The sequence below is a fragment of the Syngnathoides biaculeatus genome, chromosome 4, assembly GCF_019802595.1.
Source record: "Syngnathoides biaculeatus isolate LvHL_M chromosome 4, ASM1980259v1, whole genome shotgun sequence".
NCBI classification, from domain to species: Eukaryota; Metazoa; Chordata; class Actinopteri; order Syngnathiformes; family Syngnathidae; genus Syngnathoides; species Syngnathoides biaculeatus.
In genome coordinates, this window is record NC_084643.1 from 878426 (window position 1) to 906284 (window position 27859).

The 27859-nt window shown below is 42.1% G+C and overlaps 4 protein-coding genes across 17 annotated transcripts in view; 1 reads left to right on the forward strand and 3 right to left on the reverse strand.

Annotated features, from left to right (window-relative positions):
• Positions 1–714: 714 nt before the first annotated feature.
• nfu1 (NFU1 iron-sulfur cluster scaffold homolog (S. cerevisiae)) lies at positions 715–6810 on the reverse strand. The gene is made up of 8 exons (XM_061817296.1): positions 6684–6810; positions 5348–5430; positions 5134–5269; positions 3761–3827; positions 3561–3678; positions 3412–3475; positions 3162–3336; positions 715–1055 (listed from the first exon to the last, which is right to left on the reverse strand). Exons 1-8 carry the CDS (start codon positions 6761–6763, stop codon positions 1023–1025), a joined length of 756 nt encoding a protein of 251 aa, XP_061673280.1. The 5' UTR covers positions 6764–6810; the 3' UTR covers positions 715–1022.
• Positions 6811–6831: 21 nt separating this feature from the next.
• Positions 6832–9832, forward strand: c4h9orf78 (chromosome 4 C9orf78 homolog). The gene is made up of 9 exons (XM_061817295.1): positions 6832–6971; positions 7130–7189; positions 7421–7472; positions 7571–7641; positions 7732–7809; positions 8221–8418; positions 8799–8935; positions 9008–9115; positions 9592–9832. Exons 1-9 carry the CDS (start codon positions 6895–6897, stop codon positions 9687–9689), a joined length of 879 nt encoding a protein of 292 aa, XP_061673279.1. The 5' UTR covers positions 6832–6894; the 3' UTR covers positions 9690–9832.
• A 65-nt stretch (positions 9833–9897) lies between these two features.
• Positions 9898–19479, reverse strand: med22 (mediator complex subunit 22). 3 transcript variants are annotated; one of them, XM_061817297.1, is made up of 4 exons: positions 18833–19395; positions 15314–15394; positions 14890–15098; positions 9898–10431 (listed from the first exon to the last, which is right to left on the reverse strand). In XM_061817297.1, the coding sequence occupies exons 1-4, from the start codon at positions 18953–18955 to the stop codon at positions 10236–10238; spliced, it is 609 nt and encodes a 202-aa protein (XP_061673281.1). In that variant the 5' UTR covers positions 18956–19395; the 3' UTR covers positions 9898–10235. The 3 variants fall into 3 exon arrangements, with proteins under 3 accessions (XP_061673281.1, XP_061673283.1, XP_061673282.1); XM_061817299.1 differs by having other exon boundaries at positions 14890–15138; positions 18833–18850; XM_061817298.1 differs by lacking the exon at positions 9898–10431 and having other exon boundaries at positions 14880–15098; positions 18833–19479.
• Positions 19480–20107: 628 nt separating this feature from the next.
• LOC133499155 (AP2-associated protein kinase 1-like) overlaps positions 20108–27859 on the reverse strand; it is an 83252-nt gene continuing 75500 nt past the window's right edge. For 7 of the 12 annotated variants that reach the window (XM_061816790.1, XM_061816793.1, XM_061816789.1 and 4 more), the window contains 3 exons: positions 27465–27638; positions 26537–26626; positions 20108–22915 (listed from right to left, as the gene is read on the reverse strand). In XM_061816790.1, coding sequence (XP_061672774.1) covers positions 22206–22915; positions 26537–26626; positions 27465–27638 — 974 coding nt within the window. In that variant the 3' untranslated portion in view covers positions 20108–22205. The other 5 variants (XR_009794569.1, XM_061816796.1, XM_061816792.1 and 2 more) reach the window with 5 other exon arrangements.

Sequence of the window (27859 nt, forward strand, 5' to 3'; positions counted from 1 at the left end):
AGATTGTCATGAGGATTATTGTTTTGTCAAGGCCAACGCGTATGCTAATAAAACACATTTGGGGAAAAAAATGCATTTTTTTAGGGAACTGTATGCAGCACAATGTATCAACACCCATTTTGTATTGACGACCACACAGAGAATGCACCAAATAAGCACGGCCGACTTTAACCTCAGGGGCATCAAACTCATTTTTTTTTTTTTGTCACGGACCACATTCTATTTACGATTTCCCTCAGAGGTCCGTTACGGGGAAACCATAGAACACCTGAATCGCCTCATCAGATTTACACGTGAAATTTATGAACTAGTTTTGGAATCAGAAATCAAGCGTGTTGGGTTTCTCAACCATTGTTCATGTTTGGTAACACAAACATGCTGATAACATCTCAACATCATCATTTATGATATATGACAATTTGAACACAAGAATCACGGATTTTGACACCGATGATTTGCCTTTGCGGGCCACATGAAATCATGTGGCGGGCCAGATCTGGCCCCCGGTCCTCGAGTTTGACACCTGTACTCTAGATCTTAGTGCAAAATGGGCGTGTTGGATTCACCTGGCCGTATCCGTGCGCAGACGGATTCGGATCCGTCAGTACAATCGGACGACGACAGACGATGCGCGTCGTCAAATAAACGTATGACAAACAAATACTAATAAGTGTAAAATGTGTTTCTCCCTTCACAAAATAAACACAGCAACAGTTTACAGTTTACGAGTACTCTTTATTCATATAAATATTGTGCGTTTTTAAACAAGAAAGCCATTCGGAGTCGCGACTTGAGGTCACGTTCCTTAATGTGTTTTGATAAATTAGAATGGCTGAAAAGAAGTTGCCCTATGTCGAAATACTGTTCAGTATACACAATCTGAATCATGTGATTTTATGATAGAACTGTGGCTGATGATCAGAATACTCCTAGTGCGTCGTATTGTATTCTCGCCACCTGGGTGCTCCTTATTGGCCAGTGCTGAGAGGAATGTGCGCATGTTGTCCTCACTTAAATGGTCGTCACGCTTGAGCAGCCTCCTCCTCATCCTTCACCTGTGGGTGCGGGGACAACTTTCTTTTTTTTTTTTTTTTTTTTTAAACTGTCATGAACAATGCTTGAGCTTATTCTTCAAACCATTGACTACTGTACACAATGTACACCCTGAACGCTCCTTTTTGTGCGCGGTCATTAGTTCCACAAATAAAGTGAAATACAACAAATACTACAAACAATATACCGTAATTTTCGGCATACATGCCGCGACTTTCTTCACAAGCTTTAAACCCTGCGGTTTATGCGGTGATGCGGCGCTAGAGTCAGCGCACCTGGTTATACGCCTCGGTACACAGAAAGAGTTTAACGCTAGCGCCGCGCTAACGTCACGCTAATGCTAGTGCCGCGCAAACGGTAGCCCCGTGCTAGCATTAAACTCGTTCTGTGTACCGAGCACTGATCAAAAAAAAAAAAAAAAAAAGACTGGCTGGCTGATTGGCCAACAAAACTGAAGTCGCCATCCGCCATCTTGATATTCCCAAAACAACCATGCCGACCTGTGCAGCGACAGCGATTTAACTGCGTTAATCGCCAAATTCGTGGCTATGAGAAAACATTCCAGAGATAAGTTAGAAAGATTTACTCTGACACTGTTAAAGTTTCTTTGTAAAGGTTTTTTTTTTCTTCTGATGACCTTAATTCACTTGAACAAAGTTTTGTTGACAGTTGTTGTTGTTCACCCTTCACTCCCTGCTTCACCTTTATAAACCGACGTTTTTTCACAAAAAAGCGATGTCAATAGTTTCCCAAACTTCATCAGTGGATAACCAAGAAAACACATTTTCTATGAAATTTTGGATGAATTTCAAAACACCGAACTGCAAATTGAATTACATTTTCAAATGCGAGGAAACAAGTTTAAATTTTATGTCTGAAATAGGACGTCGCAGAGAACAAATGAACAATGCTTTTAGCATGTATTTTCCCATTGCGAGTCGTTATTTCCCAAAAAATATCTAATTTTATGTTTTTATGAAAAAAAATGCTTTTTTTATTTTTCTATGTCATGATGACAGTGCTTCACAACGTATTTTGGTAAAAGTTAACGTCACAGAAATCAGGCCCTAGGTAATATGCAATGTTTCTTTGTAGTCACGGTGTTGTATGTCTTTCCTTTGCATTTAGCCTTTTTTGGCTGACCAAGTCGGATTAAAAATCCTTCATGTTACCAGAACCGAAAAAATCTCAAGGTCACACGGACAGTTTTAAGTCTACCTGCCAAACTTCGAGAAAAAACCCAGCCATAATCCAACCTGTAAATCATGTCCTCCACATGTTTTGGGAGTACCAAGACGGCGGCCAAGTGGCTTCAACCAATCGACATACCACTATCCAGTCTATTGCCCCTTTTAAAATCTGAATGATACAGTTCAAGTTGTTCATATTGTAGCCCAAAAAAAATGACAAAATATTGAGTGGATCTAGTTTAAATTATTAGTCTTTTTCTTTTCCGGCCTATAAACCGCGACTTTTTTCACACGCTTTCAACCCTGCGGTTTATGCGGTGATGCGGCTAATTTGTGCATTTTTTTTCCCCAACGCCCGCAAGGGGCCACTCGAGCATAAAAGGTAAGAGTGAGACCGAATATATGTGCCGAGGATGTGACGTTTACCAGTCCGGCCCTGTTAGCGCTGCGCTAGCGTGTTATTGCGGTGTTTCAGTGAATTTTACCGGAACGTTTTTTTTTTTTTTTTAACTGGCCCTGTTAGCGTGCTGGCGCTTGTGTTAGCATGGGGTCGCTAGTGTTAGGGTTAGGATAGGGCTAGCATTAGTGCGCGCTGCGGCACTAGCGTTAAACTCCGGGCCGCGCTAACATTAGTGCGCGCTGCGGCGCTAGCGTTAAACTCCCTGTGTACCGTTTTTCTTTGTAAATATCTTGTGTTTCAATGTGGGAACTTGCGGCTTTTACACAGGTGCGGCCTACGTATGTACCAAATAGTATTTCCCTTAAAAATGTACTGGGTGAGGCTTTTAGCCAGGTGCGCTCTGTAGACCGGGAATTATGTTAGCTTATATAGCTTGATATACCATTAACACGAGGAAATGGGACGTACGCAAACGAGAAAATAATGCAGATCAAAATGCGTTTTGGAAAGAGACCAACCTGCTCGACTGATTCAACCTCTGGGACATAAAACTGCAGCATGTTTTGGATTCCGTTCTTCAAGGTGACAATGGAGCTGGGACAACTGGTGCAGGATCCCTGTAACTTCAGTTTCACCACGCCATCCTCGAAGCCACAATACACGACATCTCCTCCGTCTTCCTGCACCGTGGGTCTGAGGAAGATGCGGGCAAAATGACAAAAACCGATGCCAAGGGATGGCTGCGGATGCCCAAAGAGCGCCAACTACCTTATTCGAGTGTCCAACAGTTCTTTGATCATTGCAACTACCTCGTCGTCATCATCTGATGGTGCTGCAAAGAGGAAAAAAAAAAAAATAATAATTTCTCTTAAGTCCTTGAAGAGACCAGTAAACATAGTTTCAGGGTTCACTTTTACCGGTGTCTTCACTGGGTTTGGCGTCCTCATTGACAACAGGAACCCCAGATGCGAAAAAGTCCATAATGGCAGCAAAAATATCAGGTTTCATTACTTTCCATTCAATATTTGTATCAACCTAAATGAGGACAAAAAATGTTAACAGGTTACTCAATTATATATGGATATACATCTATATTTTTTCCAACTATTGGCGTTACCCTGGTTATGGTGATAAAGTCCGGACCCAGGAAGACACTCTTGACGCCATCAATCCTAAATAGCTGTCTGCAGACAAACCAGAACAATATTTTTTGTTCAGTTCTTTCCTTGCTTTAAAAAATAGCAATATGTATATTAAAGAAAAAAAAAATAGTTCAAATGAATCTAACAACAGTATGCTGTCAGATGATCAGGCGTGCACGTCCATAAAAATGACTTTATTAACCCCGTATTTGCCATTTTCATTTGGTACCGTGCCGTGATATTCTTCTGTAAAATATGTGCCTTGGCTCAGAAAAGCTTGGGAGACACTTATCTAGAATATCTTAATGCTGCACAAAAAAAAAAATGGCCAGCACACATATTATGTATACTAGATACAAAATGAATTTGATACTGTATAATTATATTTCATTACCGTAATTTCCGGCCTATAAGTCGCAACGTTTTCAACCCTGCGGTTTATGTGGTGGTACAGCCAATTTGTGCATTTTTTTTTCCTAACGGCCGCAAGGGGGCACTCAAGCGGTAAAAGTAAGGCTGAGACCGGTGGAATATAGGTCCCAAGGAAGTGACTTTTACCGGTCCGGCCCTGTTAGCGCTGCGCTAGCGTGTTATCGCTGTGTCTCAGTGAATTTTACCGGAATGTTTTTTTTAACCGGCTCTGTTAGCGCGGCGCTAGTGTTAGTGGGGTGACGCTAGTGTTAGCATTAGCGCGGCGGCGCGAGCGTTAAACTCCCTATGTACTGTCTTTCTTTGTAAATATCTCATGTTTCAATGTGGGCACTTGCGGCTTTTACACAGCTGCGGCGTATGTATGTACCAAATGGTATTTTCTTTACAAATATACTGGGTGAGTCTTATAAGAGTGAGACCGGTAGTATATATGTGCCGAAGTGACTTACCGGTCCTGCCCTGTTAGCGCTTCGCTAGCCTGTTACTGCCGTGTGAGGGTTAGGGTGATTTTTCCCCGTATGTTTTTTTTTTTTTTTTTTTTAAACGGCCCTGTTAGCACGGCGGCATTACCATTAGCTCCCGCGGCGTCGCTAGCGTTAGCATTAGGGCCCATGGCGACGCGAGCATTAGCGTGCGTGGCGGCGCTAGTGTTAAACTGTTTCTGTACCGTCTTTCCAAATATCTCGTTTTTAATGTCGGTTTCAATGTGGGCACTTGCGGCTTTTACACAGCTGCACCGTATGTGTGTACCGAGTGGTATTTCCTTTACAAATGTACTTGGTGAGGCTTATAACCAGGTGCGCTTGTGTAGGCCGGGAATTACTGTATATGCCAGAGGTTTTGTATCACAGCACACAATAATGTGACAGAGTGGAGTGACGTTAATGTGGTCTTATCTCCTTCAGTAACTACAAACCTAGCTAAGGGCGAGGTGTACGCTTCACGGGGGCTGGCGAAATCCATAGTTCCTGATTCGAGAACAACACGTCCGGGCAGAAACTTGAGGCTGTTTGGGTTTGGCGTGTCCTGTGTCTGTACAAACATGCTCCTCCCTGTGAAGATACATTGCACAGCGAATGAATTACCCATCACTAGCGTAACACAAAGTAGCGCAAAGCCGGTTTACAGACCAGGGACAACCCAACGCTGAGGCCATCTGCTCCTGACCGCTGTGTTGTGCGAAAGCCAGTGAAAACCAGTACTCTGACAACCACTGTCAGAAAGACAATGGAGGATGATTCACACGGAAAAAAATATCCACAGTAATAAATATTCTGCAAAGAATCACGTCAGACTGACTCATACCCACTTTTAATGTAAAACACGACTGACAAGATGAAAGAGATTTCAATGACAATGACTAATAGAGCTCGTGCACCTACGTCATAAAATCACGTGACTTTTGTTTACCTCTCCATATCAACGGTCTAGCTAAGCATTGCTCAATGCTAAGTCGGTTGGAGACGAAGTGAAAATATGTCTTATAGCACGACGCCCAGAGTTTTGTCCGATACATTAGACATTTAAAAGGTGAAAATAAACTAAGGTAATGGGAAAAATTTGATAAACTCGGCATAGAGGACCCGTATTTAATGCCGAAATCGATGTTTTCGCCGATAAGAAATTGGACTATTACCCCTCTTCCGCTTGTCTTGGATAACTGGATCTACACATGTATCTGGTGAGTAAGTCTTCGAGATTTACACGGAAAAGTTTGAAAGCATATAAAAGTCTGGACGCATACAAATACTTCGTTGCTGGATCTGTTCTCAATCAGGAATAAATCCCACATTTAGTATCTGAGGCGCTTATATAATGTATGAAAATAAATCAAGTAAGAATACAAAATAAAATATCATGAATAGATTATTATTATTTTCTTGCTAAATAAATGAAAACCTGCATACATGTCAATGACCCAAACATAAAATCGACACATATTTTGGTACAACAAATTGATGGCTAATTAATTGAAATGAAAAGGAAAATAGTTTTTGGACGTCTTGTATTTTATTATTGTGAAACAATTTTCAGAATTGATATAGACAAATGTCAAGTACATGATTGGCATTAGGGGGCACGTAAAATGATGTCGCGGACCGCATCTGGCCCTCGGGCCTTGTCTTTGATAGCTAGTATGGTGTCTTTCCCAATCATAGCACCATCACGTGTCCAAAGCGAGTAAAGTTAACTCTCATTGTTCAAAACTATTCTCGCGTCTTTTTTTTTTTTCATTTTTGTTGCATATATATCAACTTAGTGATATAAAGCAAATATTGTTAACGGAAGACATCTGTTGTAATAAAAGAGTTGAGCTCACGTTGTACGTCACCCATACTTTAGCTTAATAGCCGCTCGCAGCTAACCTTGCCCAACGTTAAAGTAACATTTGGGGCCACTGCTGTGAACAGTAATCGATTGTAACAAAGGAAAGGTTCTGTTTGAAGGGAGGAAAAAAAAACTTACGGACGCAAAAGTCTGGCAGATACAGCCAGCAAACTGCCGACCTGTCTGGAAGTCGCCATATTTGTTTTGGTAATATTCATTGAGCGGAAGTAACTTGCTGGTTGTTATTGTTCGCCGTTTATAGTCGTCCCCCACATGCTTCCAGGAACGCTTTTTCGGTGTGCGGTAAAGTGTTTATGCACCGAATCGAAGGCGAAAGTTGCATATTAAAATGCCTTCCGGCAAAAATTTTAGGAGGAGAAGGGATTCTTCGGATGTGGAAGAAGATGAAACGACTCAAGAAGTCAGGTAACATATTACACATAACAAGAGGGCGACGAAGCTAACTTGTTAGCCAATAGAGCTAACCGCTCCCACAGTATTCTGTCCAGATTTAATACAGTTCAAATTCATTTTTCTCCCCCACTCCATCATCATGTTCTTTTCGTCCTCCGTCTTTCGTTCAGATGTAAAGTAGAAGAGGCTAAAGAACTGCAGAGCCTGCGGCGACGACAGAACGGAGTCAGGTAACATTTAACGTGTTTTAATTACAACACAAGCTACAAATAAATACAATGTATTTGCAATGGATGGGTTTCCAATGACGTCACCACAGTCCTGAGACCAATCGGATAAATTAACGATAGGAAAAAAACTTCACATTTCACCTATCACCTGTGTTATCTGACCTCCGTGATACACAAAATGGCGTAATTGGAAACCTATCCATTAAATGTTTATGATTGTTTTGTGCACAGCATTACTGCGTTACTAGTTGGGGAAAAATTGCCACCCGAGGTTGAGATTGATGTGAGTACCCTCATGTACTTTAAAGATCGGAGCTTTACAATTAATGTACCAATACTGTATTGATACAGTGTTATGAACAACATGCCGTCATTTTACAGAATGACCCCTTTAAGCTAAAAACCGGAGGGGTTGTTGACATGAAGAAAGTAAAGGATCGGAATCGAGACATGTAAGTCAACCAAAACCACGTTGACTGTATTGTTTTTTTATTTTCAAGCCTGGCATTCATTAATATATGAAAATGTATTTCTCTTTATAGGACAGAGGACGATACCGACCTTAATCTGGGTACCTCGTTCTCAGCTGAAACAAACAGAAGAGATGAAGATGCAGACATGTATGCATTTGTCATCTTTTTTTTTACACATTGCCAAACAAATATGAGCGTTCATCCGAGATGTCACGCTGTGGCGACCGCTCACGGGACAAGCCGAAAGAAGCAATCTTACAATTGCAGACTATTAATACAGTTTCCCTTAATTCAGACTAAATTATTTTTTTTACATTCATTAATATACTTTTATAGAAATTAAACTATGTACATATTGTTTTCAGCAAGTGTCGTGAATAATTTTTTTTATTGAACATTTGGTTAGACATCCATTATCTGAGCTGCTTATCCTCACAAGGGTCATGGGACTACGTTTTGGTTATTTACAATTTTACACTTTGTATTTTAACAAATCGTATGTGCTCCGACTGGATTTCAACACACCCGATGATTGTTTTGATAAATACTCCCGGACAGGATGAAATACATTGAGACCGAGCTGAGAAGAAAAAAGGGCCTCGTGGAAGCGGAGGAACAAAAAGTCAAGGTGAAAAACGCAGAGGACCACCTCTACGAGCTGCCCGAGAACATCAGAGTTAACTCCGCCAAGAAGACCGAGGAGATGTTGTCTAACCAGATGCTGAGCGGCATCCCTGAAGTCGACCTTGGTATTGAGTATGTAGACTTTTACAGTAACATCGATGCCTCGGTTCTCGACCGCAAGCCGTTCCCGAAAACGGTTCGAAAAGTGAATCGTTCGAAAACCGAATCGATGTTTCCCCATTACAATGAATGGAAAAAGAAATAATGCGTTCCAAGCCTAAAAAAAATAGGCTTTTTAAAGCAAACAAAGTGCATTGTGGGTCAGCTGGTCTGGCCGCGAGCAATATGTTATTTCCATTTTTTTTCAGCGGCATTCGAGTACCGCTTTTCGTTGGAAAACGGAAGGAAAAAAAAATAATTTTCGTTCAAAAACGGGGGCGTTCGAAAACCGAAGCTTTCCTGTATTTAATTACAAGCTGTACAAAACAACTACAATGTGATTTATTTTCCAGTGCAAAGATAAAGAACATCATCCAGACAGAGGAGGCTAAAGCCAAGCTGCTTGCAGAGCAAAGGAACAAGAAAAAAGACAACGGAACGTCATTTGTACCGACCAATATTGCTGTAAACTATGTCCAGCACAACCGCTGTAGGTCTAAACTTTATGGAAATCTGTTTTCATGGAAAAATGTCTCCTTACCACACTAACGTCTTCCTCCAGTCTATCACGAGGACGCCAACGCTGCTCAGAGGCACCACAGACGAGATCGGGAGGAACCCAAAGCGAGGCCGTTGCGTGTGGGGGACACTGAGAAACCTGGGCTGGAAAGTAAGTGTCCCACCTACATCACCGGTGTCAAACTCAAGGCCTGGGGGGCCAGATCTGGCCCGCCACATGATTTTATGTGGCCCGCGAAGGCGATTCACAGAAGTCAACTTGCGTGATTCTTGTTCAAATCTGTACCAAAATTTCAAATTGTCATATCACAAATCATAATCTTGAGGTATTGGAAGTGTGTTTATGTTGCCAAACATCAACAATAGTTGAAAAATCCACTCCCCTTAATTTCTGATTTTAAAAATAATTCATAAATTTCACGTGTCGATATGATGAGGCGATAAAATGATTTTTTAGGTTTCACAGTCCTAACTCTTAGGGAAATCGGAACTACAATGTGCCCCGTGACAAAAATGAGTTTGACACCCCTGACCGACATTGATTTTAAAACCTTTTTTTTTTTTTGGGGGGGGGGTGGAAATCATCTATTTGCAACATATTTTTCATTTCAACATTCTACTCCGCAGCATCAGAGCCACCTAACTTCCGCAAACGGCCAAATAACGAAAAGGCTACCGATGACTACCATTACGAGAAGTTCAAGAAGATGAATCGACGATATTAAGCTGTCGTGGAGTCTTTTTTTTTTCCCCCCCTCTTTCTTCTGAATTATTTTTGTATGTTGTACTATCTGGAAAAAGTGGCCGCCTGAGAGAAAACATCTTTCGAGCTTGAATCGTCCTATCATGACAATGTTTTGCTCTGTAAATAATGTAAATAATTCAAGTTGCATACCTAGCATTCATTTTACTTGATTAAAAACACAAAAAAAATCAACATCAGCATTTGTTATTTATTGGCATTGCGTTGTGGAGTAAGTTCAGGACTTGTTACAAATTAAAATTATAAATGAGTCTGGTCTATCGTGAAATTAATGGAAATTTGTACATTCACTAGATGACATTGGGAATAAAAAAAAAAAAAAAAAAACAGCTAACTAGATTTTCACTTCCATGTGGACTTACTTTTAATGCTGATACGGTAATCAAGTAACTGGAAAAGCTTTTTTATAGGACAACAGATGAAACTCAGTGGAATGTATTTCATAATTTTCCCAATCCCGAGGAAGTAAGGTTCCTTCCGCATGTCAACAATTTGACGATTCAAATGTTCAGGATTTCTCAATGGGCGCGGCGCCCGTGTGCCCGTTGAGGTGGTGTTGCGGGTTGACCTCTTGTTGCGGGGGTCCCTCGGCGTCCTCTTGCTCCCCTTGGCTGGAGCCGCAGCTGCTGCCCGGGGATGTCCAGCTGTCCCGTCGCCGGTACGCCTCGCACAGGGGCAGCTCGGCGCTGTCCCACTGATTGTAGCTTTGAGTGGCGGAAGGCCCGACAGGAGGCAAAGAACCAGCGCGGCGGAGGCGCAGCATAGCAGGAGAGGAGCAGACAAGAGCGCCGAGTGAGAACGAGCAACATTCATACGCTTAAGAAAGCTGAGTCAGTCGCAGACAAGCGTGGTGGGGGGGGGTTAGGCAAACAAGCGCAAGAAACTGGAAGATTGATCAGGACGACGACAGCTTGGTGAAGAACTTCCAGCCAATGCTAATCAGGTCAAAGCTTGTCAAAATGATTAGTTGACGATGGAGGGAGAAAGCAGAGCAAATGCAACCAGTGACAAAAAGAACCCGCACCTTACTTATTTATCGTACAAAAACAAGACAAAATACTCCACTTTTCCTCTCTATTTTATTTCTTTATAGTATAATGATTTTTTTTCCCCCATTTCCACCTCGAGGCACACAATGGTGGAAGCCAATATTTGGAGGGAAATGCCTTCAAAAAACAAAATGTCTCCTTTATCAGGTACGTAATTAACAGCATACTGTTCAGTCTAATCAAAGTAAAATCTGCAAAACTGCATGCATTAGTCATTTGCGGAACTATAATAATAACCAACGAAGGGAGAATAGGGACACCTATTCATTTACTCAATGTAAAAACCGTATCAGCCACAAAGTAGGACGCCAGACCGAGGAAGTTTGGATGACTCTGTGCGTTGTATAGTCAATCGAAAGGCAACAATAACGCAACCCACCGGCTACAAAATAAGTAGAAGAGCAAAGCTAAAACATTCTACGTGACCACACCACAACCTCAGAAGACCGTGACAGGTTTTAGAAGAGGCTAAAATTATGCAACCGGAGACGATAAAAACACCTCTGAACTTCAATTTCCACATTCAGGTGGAAGGGTCAAAATGGACCTTCCCGACCTGTCAATCACTCGTACAATAATAGCCAATCAGATAGCCGCATTGTTTTAACCCCTGGCTTGACAAGCCCCTCTCACCATATTGTCCCACAAGCAATACTGGTTGTCAGTAGCGGGCGCTTGGAAAAGTTAATGTTACGAAGAAAATGGTCCTCAGATGGGGAACGTGCAATTCTGATGAAAGATATCCGGCTAGATTGATTCATTTTCCAAAGCCTAAAAACACAGTTGACGGAAGTGTCTACGATGGATTAAGGCTCGCAGAAGAGCGCACGTACAACTAAATGTGGACAATATCAACAAACAATAGGCTGTATGTTTGATGGTAAGTGAGGGAGAAGTATCTTCTCTGAATTATTATCAGTGCTTTATACATTGCAGGAGAAGAACTTTCACTTTGTCAGTGTATCACTGACCTGCTGAATGAAGTGTGTCATGTTTTATGCCGAAGAGTTGGGTTAGTGATACATAAATGCGCCATGTCATGCAAGAGAAATGTCTATTTGCATCACATCGGACTTTAAAAGATAGAGCACTGGGTTCCATTACGAGCAAGGTCAAATGAATACACCCACTCACTTATAAAGATTACAATATTACTCGTGATCTTTCCAAGTAAAAAGTAGTCGCCCTGCTTTACATATGCAGTACGATTTTTATCCTGTTGGATTTCAATAGGAAGTTTGCATCGATCGCCAACATTTCGCTGTAACTCTGACATTGCGTCCTGCTCCGTCCAAAATCTTAATCCCGTGTACATATCCTTGCGTGAAATAGTTGAGACCTCTCTGTAGAACTCTCTTGGACAAGTCTGACGCATTTGGCAAAAAACATACCCCAATATTATCTGGTATACGAGATATATAATCGACTTCAAACCTGTTCTGTTGCCATTTTGGAAGCTTATGGGACATGGCTAATATAGCTAAGGGGAAGGCGGAGCTTAAGATCACCAGTCGGAAAGGTCCGTTTGATAAGATGGCATTGCACCATCATATTTTCTTAGCCCATTAGTGTGTACATACGCGCACACACACATGACCTGATTCATACCTTGTTCCAAATTCGGTAATTGAGGCCCAAAAAAATGGCAGAGGAGCTGTTAACCGACTCTGGAAGAACAACACGAAGGACGTTTTGCTACGTCCACACTGACCTTTTAACTCCGTTAAGCGGCATAATTCTGCTCTATAAGAAACTGCCACGGAAATAGGAGTCCAGGACACTCGCAAAAAAAAACTCCGATCCCTCACTTACACTGATGCAACGTGACCAGAGAGAAGTCTTGCCAAACAATGTTAAAAACACACTTTTTTTGTTCGCTCTTTAATGTAAAAGGAGCTGTCACTGATTACTTGAAAGCTCCATGGCGGATCAAGCTAATCCAGTCAAAGTTTGAACACCCGTGTTTTAGACTTTTGTTGCACCAACCATGTCTAATTAATAAAGTGGTTGAAGAGTGTCATACACTTAATTTGGGGGGGGGGGGGGGGAGTGCTACTTTTCCTTAAGAGGTTTTTGACCATCAACCACCCATTCATCCATTTATAAACTTGTTTCCAAACTATCAAATCAATTTAATTATTTTCCTGAAAATATAATATCCAAATCTGGTCTCCAAATAAAGCATAGGTGTCAAACTCAAGGCCCGGGGGCCAGACCCGGTCCACCACATCATTTTATGAGGCCCGCGAAAATTAATCACTGACTTAAAATTTCTTACTAAAATACCAAAATGGCAAATTGCTTTCGTGTAAAAAGTGCCTTTATTTTATATCTTTATCAACGCCCTTTTGAAAACAATATTTGAGCAAACAAATTTTGATGACCTACGATTTCAAAACAACTTCATTTGTGGTGTACGTCTAATGAATAATATGAGGCAATTATACATCAATATGGATTCACAATCATTATGGCGCTCTGAGTTTGACACCCCTGTAATAAAGTGAGTCCGACCACAGCGGCACAACAATTTAGTGCATTTTGAGAAAACAGCTACACTACAGGTCAAAAATTTTAGAACGCCCCCATCATTTTTTAAAAAAATTGAAAGTCAAGTCGTTCAAGTCCAGTTGAAGTGCTTGGAATGATAACAACTAGGGGTGCAAAATTATGGCCAAAAAACTATCACAATTAATCTGATCAATAGTGTAATCATGATTACCGTTCACAATTATTCCTCATGTTTAAGAAAAACCCTTATTTTTATGACACTACTTTTCAACAAACAATATGTGAACAGTTTTCAGTGTAAAAATAATCTTTAAATAATATATATATATATATATATATATACACTTTTTTTATGTAAAAACAAAATTCACCTGACGACCAGGCTTATTTCAAATCATGATCAAGATTAAAATTCAATTGTACAGCTGTAGCACAAACTAAGATAAATGTGAACTACATGAAGAAACAAAAAGGTAAGGTTATCCAGAATTGAAAAATAAACAAAATTACATTTCAACTATACAAAAAAGGCACAATGTCCAGACTGTAAAAAAAAAATAATAATAAAAATTGGGGTGTACTAAAACTTTTGACCAGCAGTAGATAGGTGAAGGTGGCATTATCCTGTGTCTACCTGTTTTTTCAGACAACAGTATGATAACTTTGTGTTCAACTCAGCACACCGAGGAATTCAATTTGAGAGTTAATTGATAAGAGATCATGATATCAGTTTTCAACTTTTGTCTGGTGGTGTGCCACCTAATTTTTCTAATTGAAAAATATGTGACTTGGCTTAAAGGTTAGGGGTAACTCTGAATCTATATCAATTAGCTTTGTTGCCCGCCCACCGAAAAAGTGTAATTCTTCTGATATTCTGCTCAGCATCGATTCTCATTTCAAAGAGCAGCAAAATGTACGGCACTGGAATATTTGGCGAAGGTAACTACTGTAATTCCCGGCCTACATAGGCGCACCTGGTTACAACCCTCACCGAGTACATTTGTAAAGGAAATACCATTTGGTACATACATACCCCGCAGCTGTGTAAAAGGCGCAAGTCCCCACATTGAAAGTCGAGATATTTACAAATAAAGATGTTACACGCTAGCACGGTGCTAACGCTAGCGCTAGTGCTAATACTAACGCTAGTGCTAACGGCGCGCTAACAGGGCCGGTTAAAATAAAACTTACCAGTAAATATCACTGAGACATGCCAGTAACATGCTAGCGCAGTGCTAACAGGGCCAGTAAAAGTCAATTCCTCGGCACATATATTCCACCGATCTCATTCTTACCTTTTCCGTTCGAGTGCCCCCTTGCGGCCGTTAGGAAAAAAAAAATTGCACAAATTGGCCGTATCAGTGCATAAACTACAGGGTTGAAAGCGTGTGAAAAAAGTCGCGGCTTGTAGGCCGGAAATTACGGTATGCCACTATACATGGTGCATATCCAGCACTCCCACACAGCTACGACTGGATGACGGTGACGATGATGAGCAGGATGACGGCTTCTGGGGCTTAGCGGCGAATGGTGAGGGTGGGAGGGCAGGACAGGGGTGGGATGGAGGGGGGGGGGGGGTGGCGAGTAATTGTCTACTTGTACCTGGAGGAGTAATATTCTTCCTCGAGTTCGTACAGATCGATGGCGATCTCGTCGCGCAGGGAGGTCAGCTTCTTGTCACATTCCTCCTGCAACGACCGCAGCTGCTGGTTCTGCAAGCTGATGGCGTCGTTGACCGAGGGGAAGTCGTTGAGGATCAGGAACTGCTTCAGATCCGACACCAGCTTCATCAACGACTCGCCAGCGCGGACCTGATGGACCCACGACGCGTTTCAGCAGTGGTTGCCACAGCTGCCTCACAGTTCCGAAGTTTGCGTTTCAGCCCTCCATTTTCACGAACATTCAAAATAAATGAACTTTGAAGATCACTTTAGACATGACCGTTAAACTATGTAAACCCAAAGACGGTTTCAATCCACTCAGTTATGTAAAGAGACTTTTTCTTCTTCTTCACATTTATACTTACAATATTAGCTGCTCGAACGTGCATCTCATAATGGTCTTGCTCTGCTTGAGTTGCTCGAGAAACCTGCGTCTCGTCTTCTATCTGAGGATTAAAATAATGACAGCAGTTTAGACCAGCGGTCTCAACTGGTGGGCCTGAACTCAAAAGCAGGTCGTGGAATGGTAGTTAAAATGTTTTTTTTAATTTCATCGGTATAGAGCTCGTGCACCTACGTCATAAAATCACGTGACTTTTGTTTACCTCTCCATATCGACGGTCTAGCTAAGCATTGCTCAATGCTAAATCGGTTGGAGACGACAGAAATAAGTCTTGCAGCATGAGGCCCAGAGTCTTATCCGATACCGTCAGACATTTAACAGGTGAAAATAAAAGACAATACATGGAAAATTTAGGTAAACTCGGCATAGAGGATCCATATTTAATGCCGAAGTCGATGTTTTTGCCGATAAGAAATTGGACTGATAATTGACCCCTCCGTGGATATTGCACAATTCGCGTCACTGACCAATCAGAGGCCAGAGATCTACATAGACCAAAGCCCGTTTTTGCTCCCGCCATTTTCTCTGACAACATTGAATGGTCCATTATAGCTTCTGTTGGCGTTTTATCGCGTATTTGGGTTCTTTAACAATAGATATGGTTAAGAGGTGTAGTCACGGACTTTGTAATAGTGACGACAGGTATCCTGAAAGGCTAGTTGGTGGAGTTCGATTCGTACCCTTTCCAAAACCGAAGACCCAGTACGAAAAATGCCTTCGATGGGTCAAACTTTGTGGAAGACCGCATCATCAACTAAATCCATCTAATATCAACCGGAACACATATGTTTGCACGAAGGTATGCCCTATATTTGATTTTCAATAGATGTCTCGTATAAATGAATTCGAAGTTCTTCGCTAGCATAACACTGCTGCATGTGAACGATTGCCACACTTATTCTTTGTTGAGCGATATTTAGCAATGATCGGACTGCACAAACGTGTTGATTTCTTGCTGGCTCGCGGCCGAAGCTTAACCAGACTGTGTTTGCACGAAGATATGCCCTAAATTTGATTTTTAATACACGTCTCGTATAAATGAATGAGACGTTCTGCGCTAGCATAACATTGCTACGTGTGAACGATTGACACACTTCTTCTTTGTTGAGCGATATTTAGCGATGATCGGACTGCACAAACGTATTGATTTCTTGCTGGCTCGCGGCCAGAAGCTTAACCAGACTGTGTTTGCACGAAGATATGCCCTAAATTTGATTTTTAATACACGTCTCCTATAAATGAATGAGACGTTCTCCGCTAGCATAACATTGCTACGTGTGAATGATTGAATGAAATCAGAAGCATGGCGTCTCTCTCAGTTAAGAATGTATTGTATTTAGAATCTATAATATATCGCTGATTTGAATGAAATCAGAAGAATGGAGTCTGTCTCAGTTCAGAATGTATTGTATTGTATTTGCCATTTTTACTGTTTGTCTTACGTGAGCGCACATGGCGTGACGTCACTTCAGGAGGCGTGGTTAAGTGCCCTGTACGGAGGGGTCAATTTGCTTTCGCTTGTCTTGGACAACTGGATCTACGCATGGATCTGGTGACTAAGTCATTGAGATTCAAACGGAAAAGCTTGAAATCTTAGAAAAGTCTGGACGCGTACGAATACTTTGCTGCTGGATCTGTTCTCAGGGATAAATTCCACATAGTGACGGTTTTGATGGCTCTTGAATGCGAAAGCGTGTTCGGCGACACGTTAACTTTTGCGGGAATCCATTGATCTTTTCAGCTAGTATTCATCACAAATATTTAAATAAATGACCCCTGGTTTTACACAAACTCGCATTCATTAACTATGATTGGGAAAAAAAAGGGGGACAGAGTCGTGTCTGTGGAATGTACACGGAAGCGATTGCGGCCACACATCAACCTCTGTAAACCTTCGCGACAGATGTTTTTTTCTTCTTCTTTTAATACGCATTGTTCTCAAATGAGCTAACTTGACATTATAAATACTTTTTGGTAATTTCAGATTGAGCAGAATATTTCTGACCTGAAATGAAGCGATCGCTCCACAGGCGTGTGTATTTGATTGGGCACCATCCAGCATGTTTAATTGCCGAAATCCATCAATATTTTCTGTTTTTTCAGCTGGTATTCGATAGAAAATAAAGAATACTTTTTGAATATCTGTTTCGTCTGTTGTGACAACCAACAGCACAACAGGTCTCGGGTATTGTGAATATTCTCCTCTGGTTCAACGTCTCCCACAATGTCGACCAGCTCTGTTTGACTGGCAATATGGCGCTGTGAAAATGGTGACGTCACGTACACAATCTCTATAAGATGATATCGACACAGCATGACATCTAACGGGGACGAATGGCGCATGCTCAGCCATGCAAGAATGTCGTCACGCTCTACAAGAAGATATTCATTTAATATTTTCATGCCCTTCTAGTGTTTATTTTATATGTCCCAGATGTGTTTTTCTCATACATATTTAGTAGTTTGGGGATGCTGACACTGGACTCCTGCATTCCGGATAAATTCTCTAATACCACGACATTCAATAACAGCAATCTGTGTAAGTGTTAGCAGTAAATCCATCCATCCATTTTCTTAGCCGCTTATCCTCACAAGGGTCGCGGGGAGTGCTGGAGCTCATCCCAGCTATGTTTGGGCAGGAGGCGGGGTACACCCTGAACTGGTTGCCAGCCAATCGCTGGGCACATGGAGGCAAACAGCTGCACTCACAATCACACCTAGGGGCAATTTCAAAAGTCCAATTAATGTTGTATGTTTTTGGAGATATGGGAGGAAACCGGAGTGCCTGGATAAAACCCACGCAGGCACAGGGAGAACATGAAAACTCCAAACAGGCGGGACCGGGATCAAACCCGGGACCTCAGGACTGAGAAGCCGACGCTTTCCAGCTGAGACACTGTGCCACCCGTTTTCAGTGTATTATAGTGAAATTTATTTCATGCTAAAGATTGAGTGGTGCTTTTAAACAATACTTCATTTAAGTGAAACATTTAAATGAAAACTGTAAGATATAATGGCAGTATCAAATATCATTATTCAACATTTGCAAGTACTGAAAAAAAAATATGGACATATCCCTACTGCAATTATGACTTTCCTAAAGTGTTGGTGTAAGTTAGTGATAACGCTGTTGCCAATAGGGGTTCTGTGGGAAATTATCCAATTTAAATTTTTGTCATGTGCCAAAATATTTATACCTTTCAGCACGTACCGTACATATGTTCATTTATCCATACCAGTGACAGGCATAACAGTGAAATAAATTCATTGTTCATACAAATTAAGTTTATGTGGAGGACATCACCATTTCGGTATCCATACGTTCTGTGACATTTTTATGCAGTAGTGTGCCGAGAGATTTTCCGAAAGTAAAATGTGTGTCTTAACTTAGCAAGGATGGTAAACAGTGCAGTAGATAAAGATACTTTTGTTGTGTGTGTGGAATGATAATCGCGAAAACAGGACCCGTAGACACAAATACCTTAGCAGTTTTGATGATCTCGGTGAAGTTGTCCAGGATAGACCTGATGTCATCTTTCAGCCTCTTGTTGTAGTTTTGCAGCAGAGTTTCTTTGCTCTGAGGAAGCACTCTCTGGGTCGCCATTGTGCTCAAGCAAAGGCAACTGTGGTTTTAGCTACAGAATTCCCATGAACATAAGACGCCTTCGTCCACTGAGCGCGAAAGCAAAATGTGAACTTAGCAGCGACGAGAACTGTTAGCACCTTGTAGCAGTACAAGCTAGCAAGGCACGAACATGTAACCTTGTTCCGGGAAAAAAAAGAAACAGACGCGTCTTAGTGAAGTTATGCTGTAAATGTAGGCCCAGTGAAAAAAAATAAGTATTTACATGCTGTCTAAATCACTATTTGTTCAGATTAATGAGCTATGTAAGGGACGAAAAACAAAAATAAGTCAGTGCTGTCTTCTTTTACGAGTGCGGGTGACATCCGCGGTGTGTTGCGACTACCGCCATCTAGTGAGCACATGCCCAAAAAAACAACAATAAATCTAATTTTATGATTCCGGAATTATGAGCATCCCGTTATTTCAGTCATTTATCGACGTATTCACAGTAGACTACGTGTTTGACCAAGTCATCTTTTAAAATGCCTTCGAGCGTACGAGACCGCTGTCATTTTTCAAGAGGCTCAACAAGCTTTGTTTAGGGTTCATAATATTTTCTTGTACGATTCAAAACCATGAGTTTTAAGATACTGGACTCAGAAAGATCTATGATTCCATACAATTTAACTACTTTCAAAGACAATTGCAAAAGATTACCAGTTTGAAACACACTTGACAAATAACCAGCTGGTTGAATTACCTTTTGGTTATCACCAATAACCACTGATTATTCATCTAAGTGAAGAACTGATAATTTCAGTGATCTCTTATTTTTTGATGTCTTGAGGGCGACCTACTTCTGGCTCAGGCCTGCGAGTGTTGCTTGTGCTATTAGCAAAGTTATAATCCAAAACAACTATAACTATCAATTTCTAATAATTATTTGTACAGCAATCCTCAGGAATCACAAGCTGCCTTTCTTGGTGAGCTATTTATGCAACGGGCCACCAGGCTCTACCTTTGGCCCTTGCAAGATTTTTGGCACACACAAAAATCATAATCGGTGACCTCTGGCTTCAAGTCTATCAGGGCTATTTAGATGGTTTCTGGGATTTGCTACATCTCAATTTTACTTTAATATTAGCCTCCAAAGTTTTAAAATGAACAAAAGTACAACTGACCACGACAAAGTACGATTTACATTCATTTAATATTTCTTCAGGACAAAGGCAGGCTGTACTGTACGTATTTTAAAGCATTTTTCATCCAACGAGTCAGCTGTGGAATCCTGCGTTTCAAACATGTCAGACACTTTCCAGTTGCGCTACATTCAAACAAATATGAAAACAGAACATTTTACATTACAACAGACATAACATTATTCAACTTTGGGTTCAATCGGTTTGGATGTTGTTACGTAAAAGTGCCATGATGAATATACGTGCTAGCACAGAAAAAAAAAAGAAAAGTTTTTAGCAAGTGTCTTGGACTAGGCCAATGATGCCGACCTTAGTGATCTTGATAGTTCAATGACATAGGAAATGCATTCATTGCAGGAGTTGTGAATTATACAGTGCAAACTAACATTCCAAAAACCTACAGTACTGATTTGAGAAAGTGAATGTGAGTGTTGTGCAAAATGGATATTTGGAGATATTGTAGTACTTGGTGCTCAATACCATGTTTTGCAGCAAGATGATTTGGAGGAACGTGTTACAAGCGACATTATCGAATGCACATAACGAGCACGTGTGGAATAGTGTCCTGTATGGTTAGGTAATAAACATAATGGAGTCTCTCTCTAATATGTACACAAAAAGGTCCTTGTGATGTATGGAATGGACACAGAGTAAATTCCGTTTTTAGCAGACACACGACAGTGACCTAAACAATGGAAAGAGACAATAGAGACATAGCCAAGAGTGACCAGCATGGAATCAAATAGACATAGACAAGACCAATTTGAGGTAGGCGTGAACAAACAATGCTTGACCATCCAGTTGTTTTTTTTTTGTAGATAGTCATACCGAAAGGATTGAGAATAAGAAAAATGAAGTCCAGGAATGCCAGTGAGATCAAATTTGGGCTAAATCCACTGGTTTGCATTAACAAGGTATCCAATAGGTCATGTAATATCTACTCTATTTTAACAATGTGATGTTAAATCCGCTCTCATTTAATAGTGTTTGGAGAAGATTTTTTTGACAATTACGAACTTTCCTTTGCGGCGCCATTTTCGCGAGTCACGTGACCGACGCGCGAGGATGTGACGTGTCGAAACAAAGGCTCGATTACATGGGACACCATTGATGCCGTTACGCTGATTTCTCAGATTTATCCTCATCTGATGAAGAAATAGAAGTATCGGTTGATCAGGAAGACAGAGGAATACTTCCATACACAGCCGTGAGTGGCTCGGGGGAGCCATGAGCTCAGTTGATCGGAAAGACGGAGGAATACTTCCAGTAGTCCTGCGTCTTCCCGATCAACCAATAGTGCTATTTCTTCATCAGATGAGGATAAATCAGAGAAATCAGCGCTGGGCATCAATGGTGTCCCATGTAATCGAGCCTTCGTCGCGGCACGTAACACGTCACACCCGCGCACGTAGGTCATGTGACTCCCGAAAATGGCAGCGCCCCAGAAAATTCGTAATTGTCGATAAAAATCTTCTCAAAACACTATTAAATGAGAGATGATTTAACATTGTCAAAATAAGAGTACATATGACATGACCTACTGGATACATTGTTAATGCAAACCAGTGGATTTCCCCTCTAAGCAACAACTCCGCTGTGATAGATTGCAATTGCAAGACACTTGCATCATTTAAAGAATAACTTGTGATTGGGGTGAAAAAAAAAAAAAATGTAAACTGGTAACAAAATTTCTGTTTTTCCACAGAGCAGCAGTCCTGTATAGTGTAAGAACCCTAAATGACAATTGTGCACAGTACTCACCGTTACCGTGCTGATGTGAACAGCTACATTTTCAAGCATAAGCGTTTGATATGTCAGTGCAGTTAAAGTCTGCTCGTGGTTAAGCACGAAAATACTTGGGTGGGTTCAAGGAAAGGTTGCGGTCTGCATCCTTTGCATGCATGCACCTTCTTTCTGTTCATTTTGAAAAAAAAAAAAAAAAAAAAAGCAAGAATCAAAAGAGCCCCCGTTGCATTGTCGCCCATGAAACTTTGAAACAGTTGTTTCAAGGGAAACAAAAAGAGGTTCATGATGTAGCTTGAGAAATGAGTTTGGTCAAAACCTGCGGTCCAGCTGCAGCGCTGGTGCCATCAAGGCTTTTCTTGTGGGGCTTTGAGGTGAAAGGGCGCGCACACAAAGGGGTCAACGGCGTGGACGCCACCTTGATGGCTCCCATCCTGCGAGGTCACCGTTCCCTCATAGTGGCGGGAATATTTGGCTAGAGCTTGGGGGCGGAACGGATGTGGGGCGGTCTGTCCCAACACACCTTGTTCGGGGACCGCAGCTGCTCCATGAGGATACGGGGGCGTTGCGGCCTCCTTTCGTTTTGCGAACGGAGCCTGGGAGAACACGTCCGGCTGCTGTTGGGCCGCGAAGGGGCCGCTCGGAAATGGCGCGTTGGCGAAAACGTCGCCCGCTCCTTGCTGCGCGAGGCGGAAAGGGGCTTTTGAGAAGACGTCTGCACGGGCCGGCTCGGGATCGGGCTGGGAATGATTGTGGGCGGCGGGCGGAGGGAAGGTCGCAGCAGACAACGCGAGTCTGGGGTGAACACCGTGTTCTTCGTCTTCCTCAGAGTCAAGCAGCAGCGGTCTGGAGCCGCCGCAGTCATGCGCAGAAGTGTGACCTTCGGTGGTAGTCTCGAAAATCTGCTGCGGGTTGCGAAAATCTTGACAAGGTTCTTTTTCCTGGTCTTCATCACTGGAATGAATACATCCCTCGCTTGCTGTAGAATCTCCGACGGTTTCCACCTCAAGTCCCGCTTGGCCGAGCACAGAGTAGTCGCTCCTCTCCAATTGCGCATCTGTATCAAAAAGCAGAAGAGAATAAGTTCATTTATCCATCGAAAGGTCCGTCGGACATAGAGGATAAGCACCTCTTACAAAGCGACGACGTGTCATGACAAAAACACGCACATTCTACGACATTCATCATCACAACACGGCGCAAGCCTTGTTTCCACAACTTCCTCTCCACAGTTCAAACGGATGGGAGGGGAGGGAGTCGGAAGAAAGGAGGAGAGGGGGCTTTGGCAGGAGAGGGAGGCGCAGTTAGACAAGACGGGCACGGGCGAGCGCACGGTCAGTCTTACCTCGGCGGCGTCGACGGCAGCTGTTAGCGGGCGGCTCTCACCAAGCAGTTAAAAGGCAAACTACCTGATTTGTTATTTCTCTTCACCAAGACTGAAACCATAAGATTGCACAAGTGCTGTATGTCTTCACTTCCAACAGTTGTTTTGCAATTGGGAGGACTCACGTAGACTCGCAGTGACAAATACAGTCCGTTGTCTGTGCGACACAACTTATTTGCCGTGACAGAGAACAATGTCACTCTTCAATTTGCTCACATAATGTCCATTTCTTATTTTAGAGCTCTTATCATAAAGCTACTGTACAGTTGAAGCCAGAGGTTTACTTACTGTGCAAAAACACCTTTTTGTCTCACAATCTCAGGTCAAATCCTGTTTCAGGTCAGTCCTCCATCCATTCATTTTCTTTGGCCGCTTATCCACACAAGGGTCACGGCGAGTGCTGAAGCCTATCCCAGCTGTCAACGGGCAGGAGTGCGGGGTACACCCTGAACTGATTGAGATTGAACCCAGGTCTTCAGAATTGTGAAGCCAATGCTTTACCAGCTTATCCAACGTGCCGCCTCAGGTCAGTCAAGATCACCCAAATTATTTAATTCTCTTAAATGCCACAATAACAAAACAACAACATGCAAGTTAATTGGCAGCACAAATGGGGATGTATTTAAGGCCATACCTCAAACTCTCTGCTTCCTTGTTTGAAATCAAGGGAAAAATCTAAAGAAATCAGCCAGGAAATAAGAGTAAAAAAAAAAAAAAAATAAATCGGAGCTCCACTAGTCTGGCTCATCCTTGGGTGCAATTACCGTATGCTTTAAGGTGCCATATTCATCTGTTCAAACAATTATACACAAGTATAAACATCATGGGAATGTCCAACCATCACATCGCTCAGGAAGGAGACCGGCTCCGTGTCCCAGAGATCAACGAGTTTTGGCCCGAAATGTCCGACTCAACCCCAGAACAAAAGCTAAAGACATTGTGAAGATGTTGGATGAAGCTGGCAAGAAATGGATGATGACCCTAATCATACTGCCAAAATGGTGAAAGAGTGGCTTGAGGATAATAAAGTCAATATCTTGGAATGGCCATCACAAAGCCCTGATCTGAATCACATCAAAAATTTGTGGACCTGCCCAGATCTGAAAAGGCGTGTTCGAGCAAGGCAACCGACAAACCTGACAGTTACACCAGTCCTGTCAGGAGGATTTGGCCCAGGATTCCAGCGGAGTACTGTCAGAAGTTTATTGAACGATACCCAAAACATTTAACCCACAACACTGCTACTGCAAACTAAGGAAATGTACACTTTTGAGCTTAAAGAAAACAATATAAAATACTCTAAGAAATGTTCTCTCTCATTTTTCTGGCATTTAATTTTGGTGACTTGAAACAGGAGAGGTTTAGTCTGATTTGACTTCAGACAGTAAGATTAAAAAAAAAAAATGAAATGATGTAAAGGTCTGGCTTCAATTGTACAAAAAAAAAACAACCTAATGGATAGATGTGGATGGGAGACCTTGACCCCATGATGTTTCACACCAAGATCTAACACGATAGAGAAAAGACAGGCAAAAAAAAGTTCACGACATCTTAGCATTTATAAACAAAAAGGACTCTGTTCCATTTTTCTATACATTTTACATGTCACATGTATACATTCACTCTAAAGCACTCAAAAGAGTCATGACAGATGTGATGCGATTACATACTTAAAAATGTGTTTCATGACAAAACCACAAAAAAAAAAGAAAAAAAAAACGGTTAATAATGTTCATGTTTAGATATTGTTTTCTGAACCAGGGGAACACTGTATTGATGGGAGTAACTTTCCAGCTAAAGAAAAAAACTGTTATTTGAGCCTGTGCAAAGGGCGCTACGTTGGTCTGGGGGTTTCCTACGATGATGCCAGCTCAACCCAAGCATCCAACAGGAGATTACGGCTTCACACGTCAACGTATTCACTGAGCTTCACTCAGGTGTCTTTCCCCTCTGCCTTTGACAAGGACGCGACAAGTCGTCTTGACTTCATTTTAAAACAAATGGAACGTCTCCTGACGGTGCGTCACTTCATTATTCTACCGCTTTGGCTTCCCGATTTTAACAAGACATTTGAAATAGACCACATGGACAAACGTTTTGAGACACATGCCAGGAATTACTCTACATTCATAATTCTTCATCTTGGAAATATTTTCGTGTGCTTTCAGTGTATGAAACCGAATGCACCAACAAACCCACAGCTGTTTGAAAAAAAAAAAAAAAAAATCTGTCCGGGCAGATAGTTTCTCTCTTAGTGGGTCAATCCGGGTAAGTGTTTATCCAGTTATGAGGGCTACCTGCAAGTTTATTGTGCACGTTTTGAGAGAATTTACACCCTTTTGATCATGAGCGGTTTCAAATGAAGCTTCAACCTTCAACGTGCGCGCACACAGACACACTCGCACAAAGGGAAAGCAAAGCAGCAGTGAATGAGGACTCCGTCATGAAATGGAAGTACGCCACCATGGCCGCACGTTAAATGAGCGATTATGGGGGGGGGAAGCATGAAGAAGGCCATGGTGTAGCCGTGTTAGTGGCAGAAGATATGCTTAAGCATTAATGGGAACGTTAGCAGAGCTTTATGCGAACAGCCTATAGGGCCTAAGGTGAACAAGTCTATGCCGAGTCCTCTCTTTCGCCGACACGAGATGCTACATTTTCCAAATCTCTGACCCTCCTCCCCGGTCCCAAAGTTAGGGTTGCAAACTGCCCCCTCGACCTTTCCCACCCCCTCTAGAGGTCGATGAGCTGATCCACCAGTAGGAGGGAGCGGGCCAAGTTGGGAAGGCTGGACTCTGAACTGCCACTGTTGTTGCGTGAGTGCCCACCTGAAACATGTCAGAGAAAGAAAGAGAGAGACGAGACACAGAGATGTACATGGAAGAGCCAAGGGAGATGGTGAGCCAAAGAATAAGTCATGAGGAATGAGGTTGTACGGAGAAGAGAAATAAGAGGGAGGAGTGGAGGAGGATGAAGGGGCAAAAGGTCAGAGCAGAGGGGTGCACGAACGGGGGCGGGACAAGAGAAAGAAGCAGAGAGTGAGCTGGGATCATTTTAACATGGCTGTATCATCACAGGGGAGACTTGGGGAGCGCCAAGCTAACATGGGGAGACTTTAGCTGTAACAATCGACACAAGGCAAACCCCTGCAGGCCAGAGTATCACATATTCCAAATGTGAGCGCTTGACTGGGAAGACTTCCCGCAGCGGAAAGTCACAGAGGGAAGGGTGCTATGCGTGGGACGGGGACTCAGAATCTGTCCTGCTGAAAGCATCTCGGGATTCTATTCTTACCTTGGTCTGGGGTTTTTGAGATGAGCACGGGAATAGGGTCAAACTCGTCATTATTTCCTTTCCCGACTTGCGACATTAGGAAAGGAGAGTCTGCAGTGAAGGAAGAGGATGAAAAGGAAAGGCAGATGTGACGGGCAAGCGGTCAATTCAGCCATGGCAACAGGCAATGAAAAAAAGAGGGGCAGAGAGATTAAAAACAAGGCACAATATAAATGTGGCATTGCAGGGTAGCTGTGGGTTATTTCACAAGTATGTGAGTGACACTGTCAGTCTGTGCATTATTTGTTCAGGGTTTATAATTGGCAATCAAAAAGATGAAAAACATACAAAAGTGGTGTTGTCTGGACCAAAATGATGATCCATCAAATTATTCATCAACCAGATTATTTTAAAACAACCACGCGGTATTATAATGCCTCATCTTCAGACACAGAAGATATACTTTCACCACGGTTCGTCTGTCCAGTCGCATTAGTTACAACACGTTCATGTCCAGACAATACGTGGAGATCTAGTATGTACCGCTTAGGGCGTGCGGCCCTTTAATACTCTGTATGGTTCAAACTGAGCTAGCATAAGGAAAATGTCCATAAACTCGAACTGACTGCAGTAAAAGGAATTATATAACAACAACGCTTAGAAGCACATACAGTATGGTGTTGATATATTATGGCTGATGAATCATTCGATGGATTGACTGATTGCAGTGGCTAACAAGCTAACGTAGAGCTTATTACCAAACTGAAAAAAAAAAAAAGCCTTTCATTTTTCAATTGTCAGTTGGAAATGGAAAGGACAAATATTCGATACATAGACATTGGCTGTGTGTTCACACATCAGCTTTACTTAAGCGGCGTTAGTCAACAATAGTACAAGAACAAATATCATGCTTATGAACAAAAAGTTCAGCGAAAGTGGACGGGCTTACCAACAGCAGCCTGGGCAGGCTGTCGCTCCTCCAGGCAGGATGCGGAGCAGGAACCGAGAGGTGCAGAGGGGCGATAGCAGGAAACATTCAGAGCAGAAACACTCTGGTTTCCATGAGGCGAAGAATGAGATAGAAGATGGCAGCCCAGCAGAGAGTCCTCCCCAGTTAAAGTCTCTGAGTTACAATAAGAATACAAACTTATAGTGAGAAGTAGTCGAAATAAAAAGAAGAAGCCAAAGCAAAGTAAGTAAAACAGTAAGCCAATTAATTAGCAGAAGGGATTTGACAAGGAAAACGGTTGAGAATGTAGCCTGAATTAATCACATGTATCAGTTCCAAAAATAGGTTTAATTTGAGCCTTCGTAACCTTATACAGATGGTTGAAGCCAGAGGTT

What these genes read in the sequence shown, in the direction of transcription:
- med22 (XM_061817297.1), bottom strand. Translation starts at nt 18,955, where the DNA reads ATGGCGACCCAGAGAGTGCTTCCTCAGAGCAAAGAAACTCTGCTGCAA. An exon ending in AGATCATCAAAACTGCTAAG is followed by an intron (nt 15,395 to 18,832) that starts GTATTTGTGTCT and finishes TTTAATCCTCAG; the next exon opens with ATAGAAGACGAGACGCAGGT. An exon ending in ACGTTCGAGCAGCTAATATT is followed by an intron (nt 15,099 to 15,313) that starts GTAAGTATAAAT and finishes TGGGTCCATCAG; the next exon opens with GTCCGCGCTGGCGAGTCGTT.
- c4h9orf78 (XM_061817295.1), top strand. Translation starts at nt 6,895, where the DNA reads ATGCCTTCCGGCAAAAATTTTAGGAGGAGAAGGGATTCTTCGGATGTG. An exon ending in GAAGTCGACCTTGGTATTGA is followed by an intron (nt 8,419 to 8,798) that starts GTATGTAGACTT and finishes TTTATTTTCCAG; the next exon opens with TGCAAAGATAAAGAACATCA. An exon ending in CTATGTCCAGCACAACCGCT is followed by an intron (nt 8,936 to 9,007) that starts GTAGGTCTAAAC and finishes GTCTTCCTCCAG; the next exon opens with TCTATCACGAGGACGCCAAC.
- nfu1 (XM_061817296.1), bottom strand. Translation starts at nt 6,763, where the DNA reads ATGAATATTACCAAAACAAATATGGCGACTTCCAGACAGGTCGGCAGT. An exon ending in TCTGCCAGACTTTTGCGTCC is followed by an intron (nt 5,431 to 6,683) that starts GTAAGTTTTTTT and finishes TCTTTCTGACAG; the next exon opens with TGGTTGTCAGAGTACTGGTT. An exon ending in CTGTTGGACACTCGAATAAG is followed by an intron (nt 3,337 to 3,411) that starts GTAGTTGGCGCT and finishes CATCTTCCTCAG; the next exon opens with ACCCACGGTGCAGGAAGACG.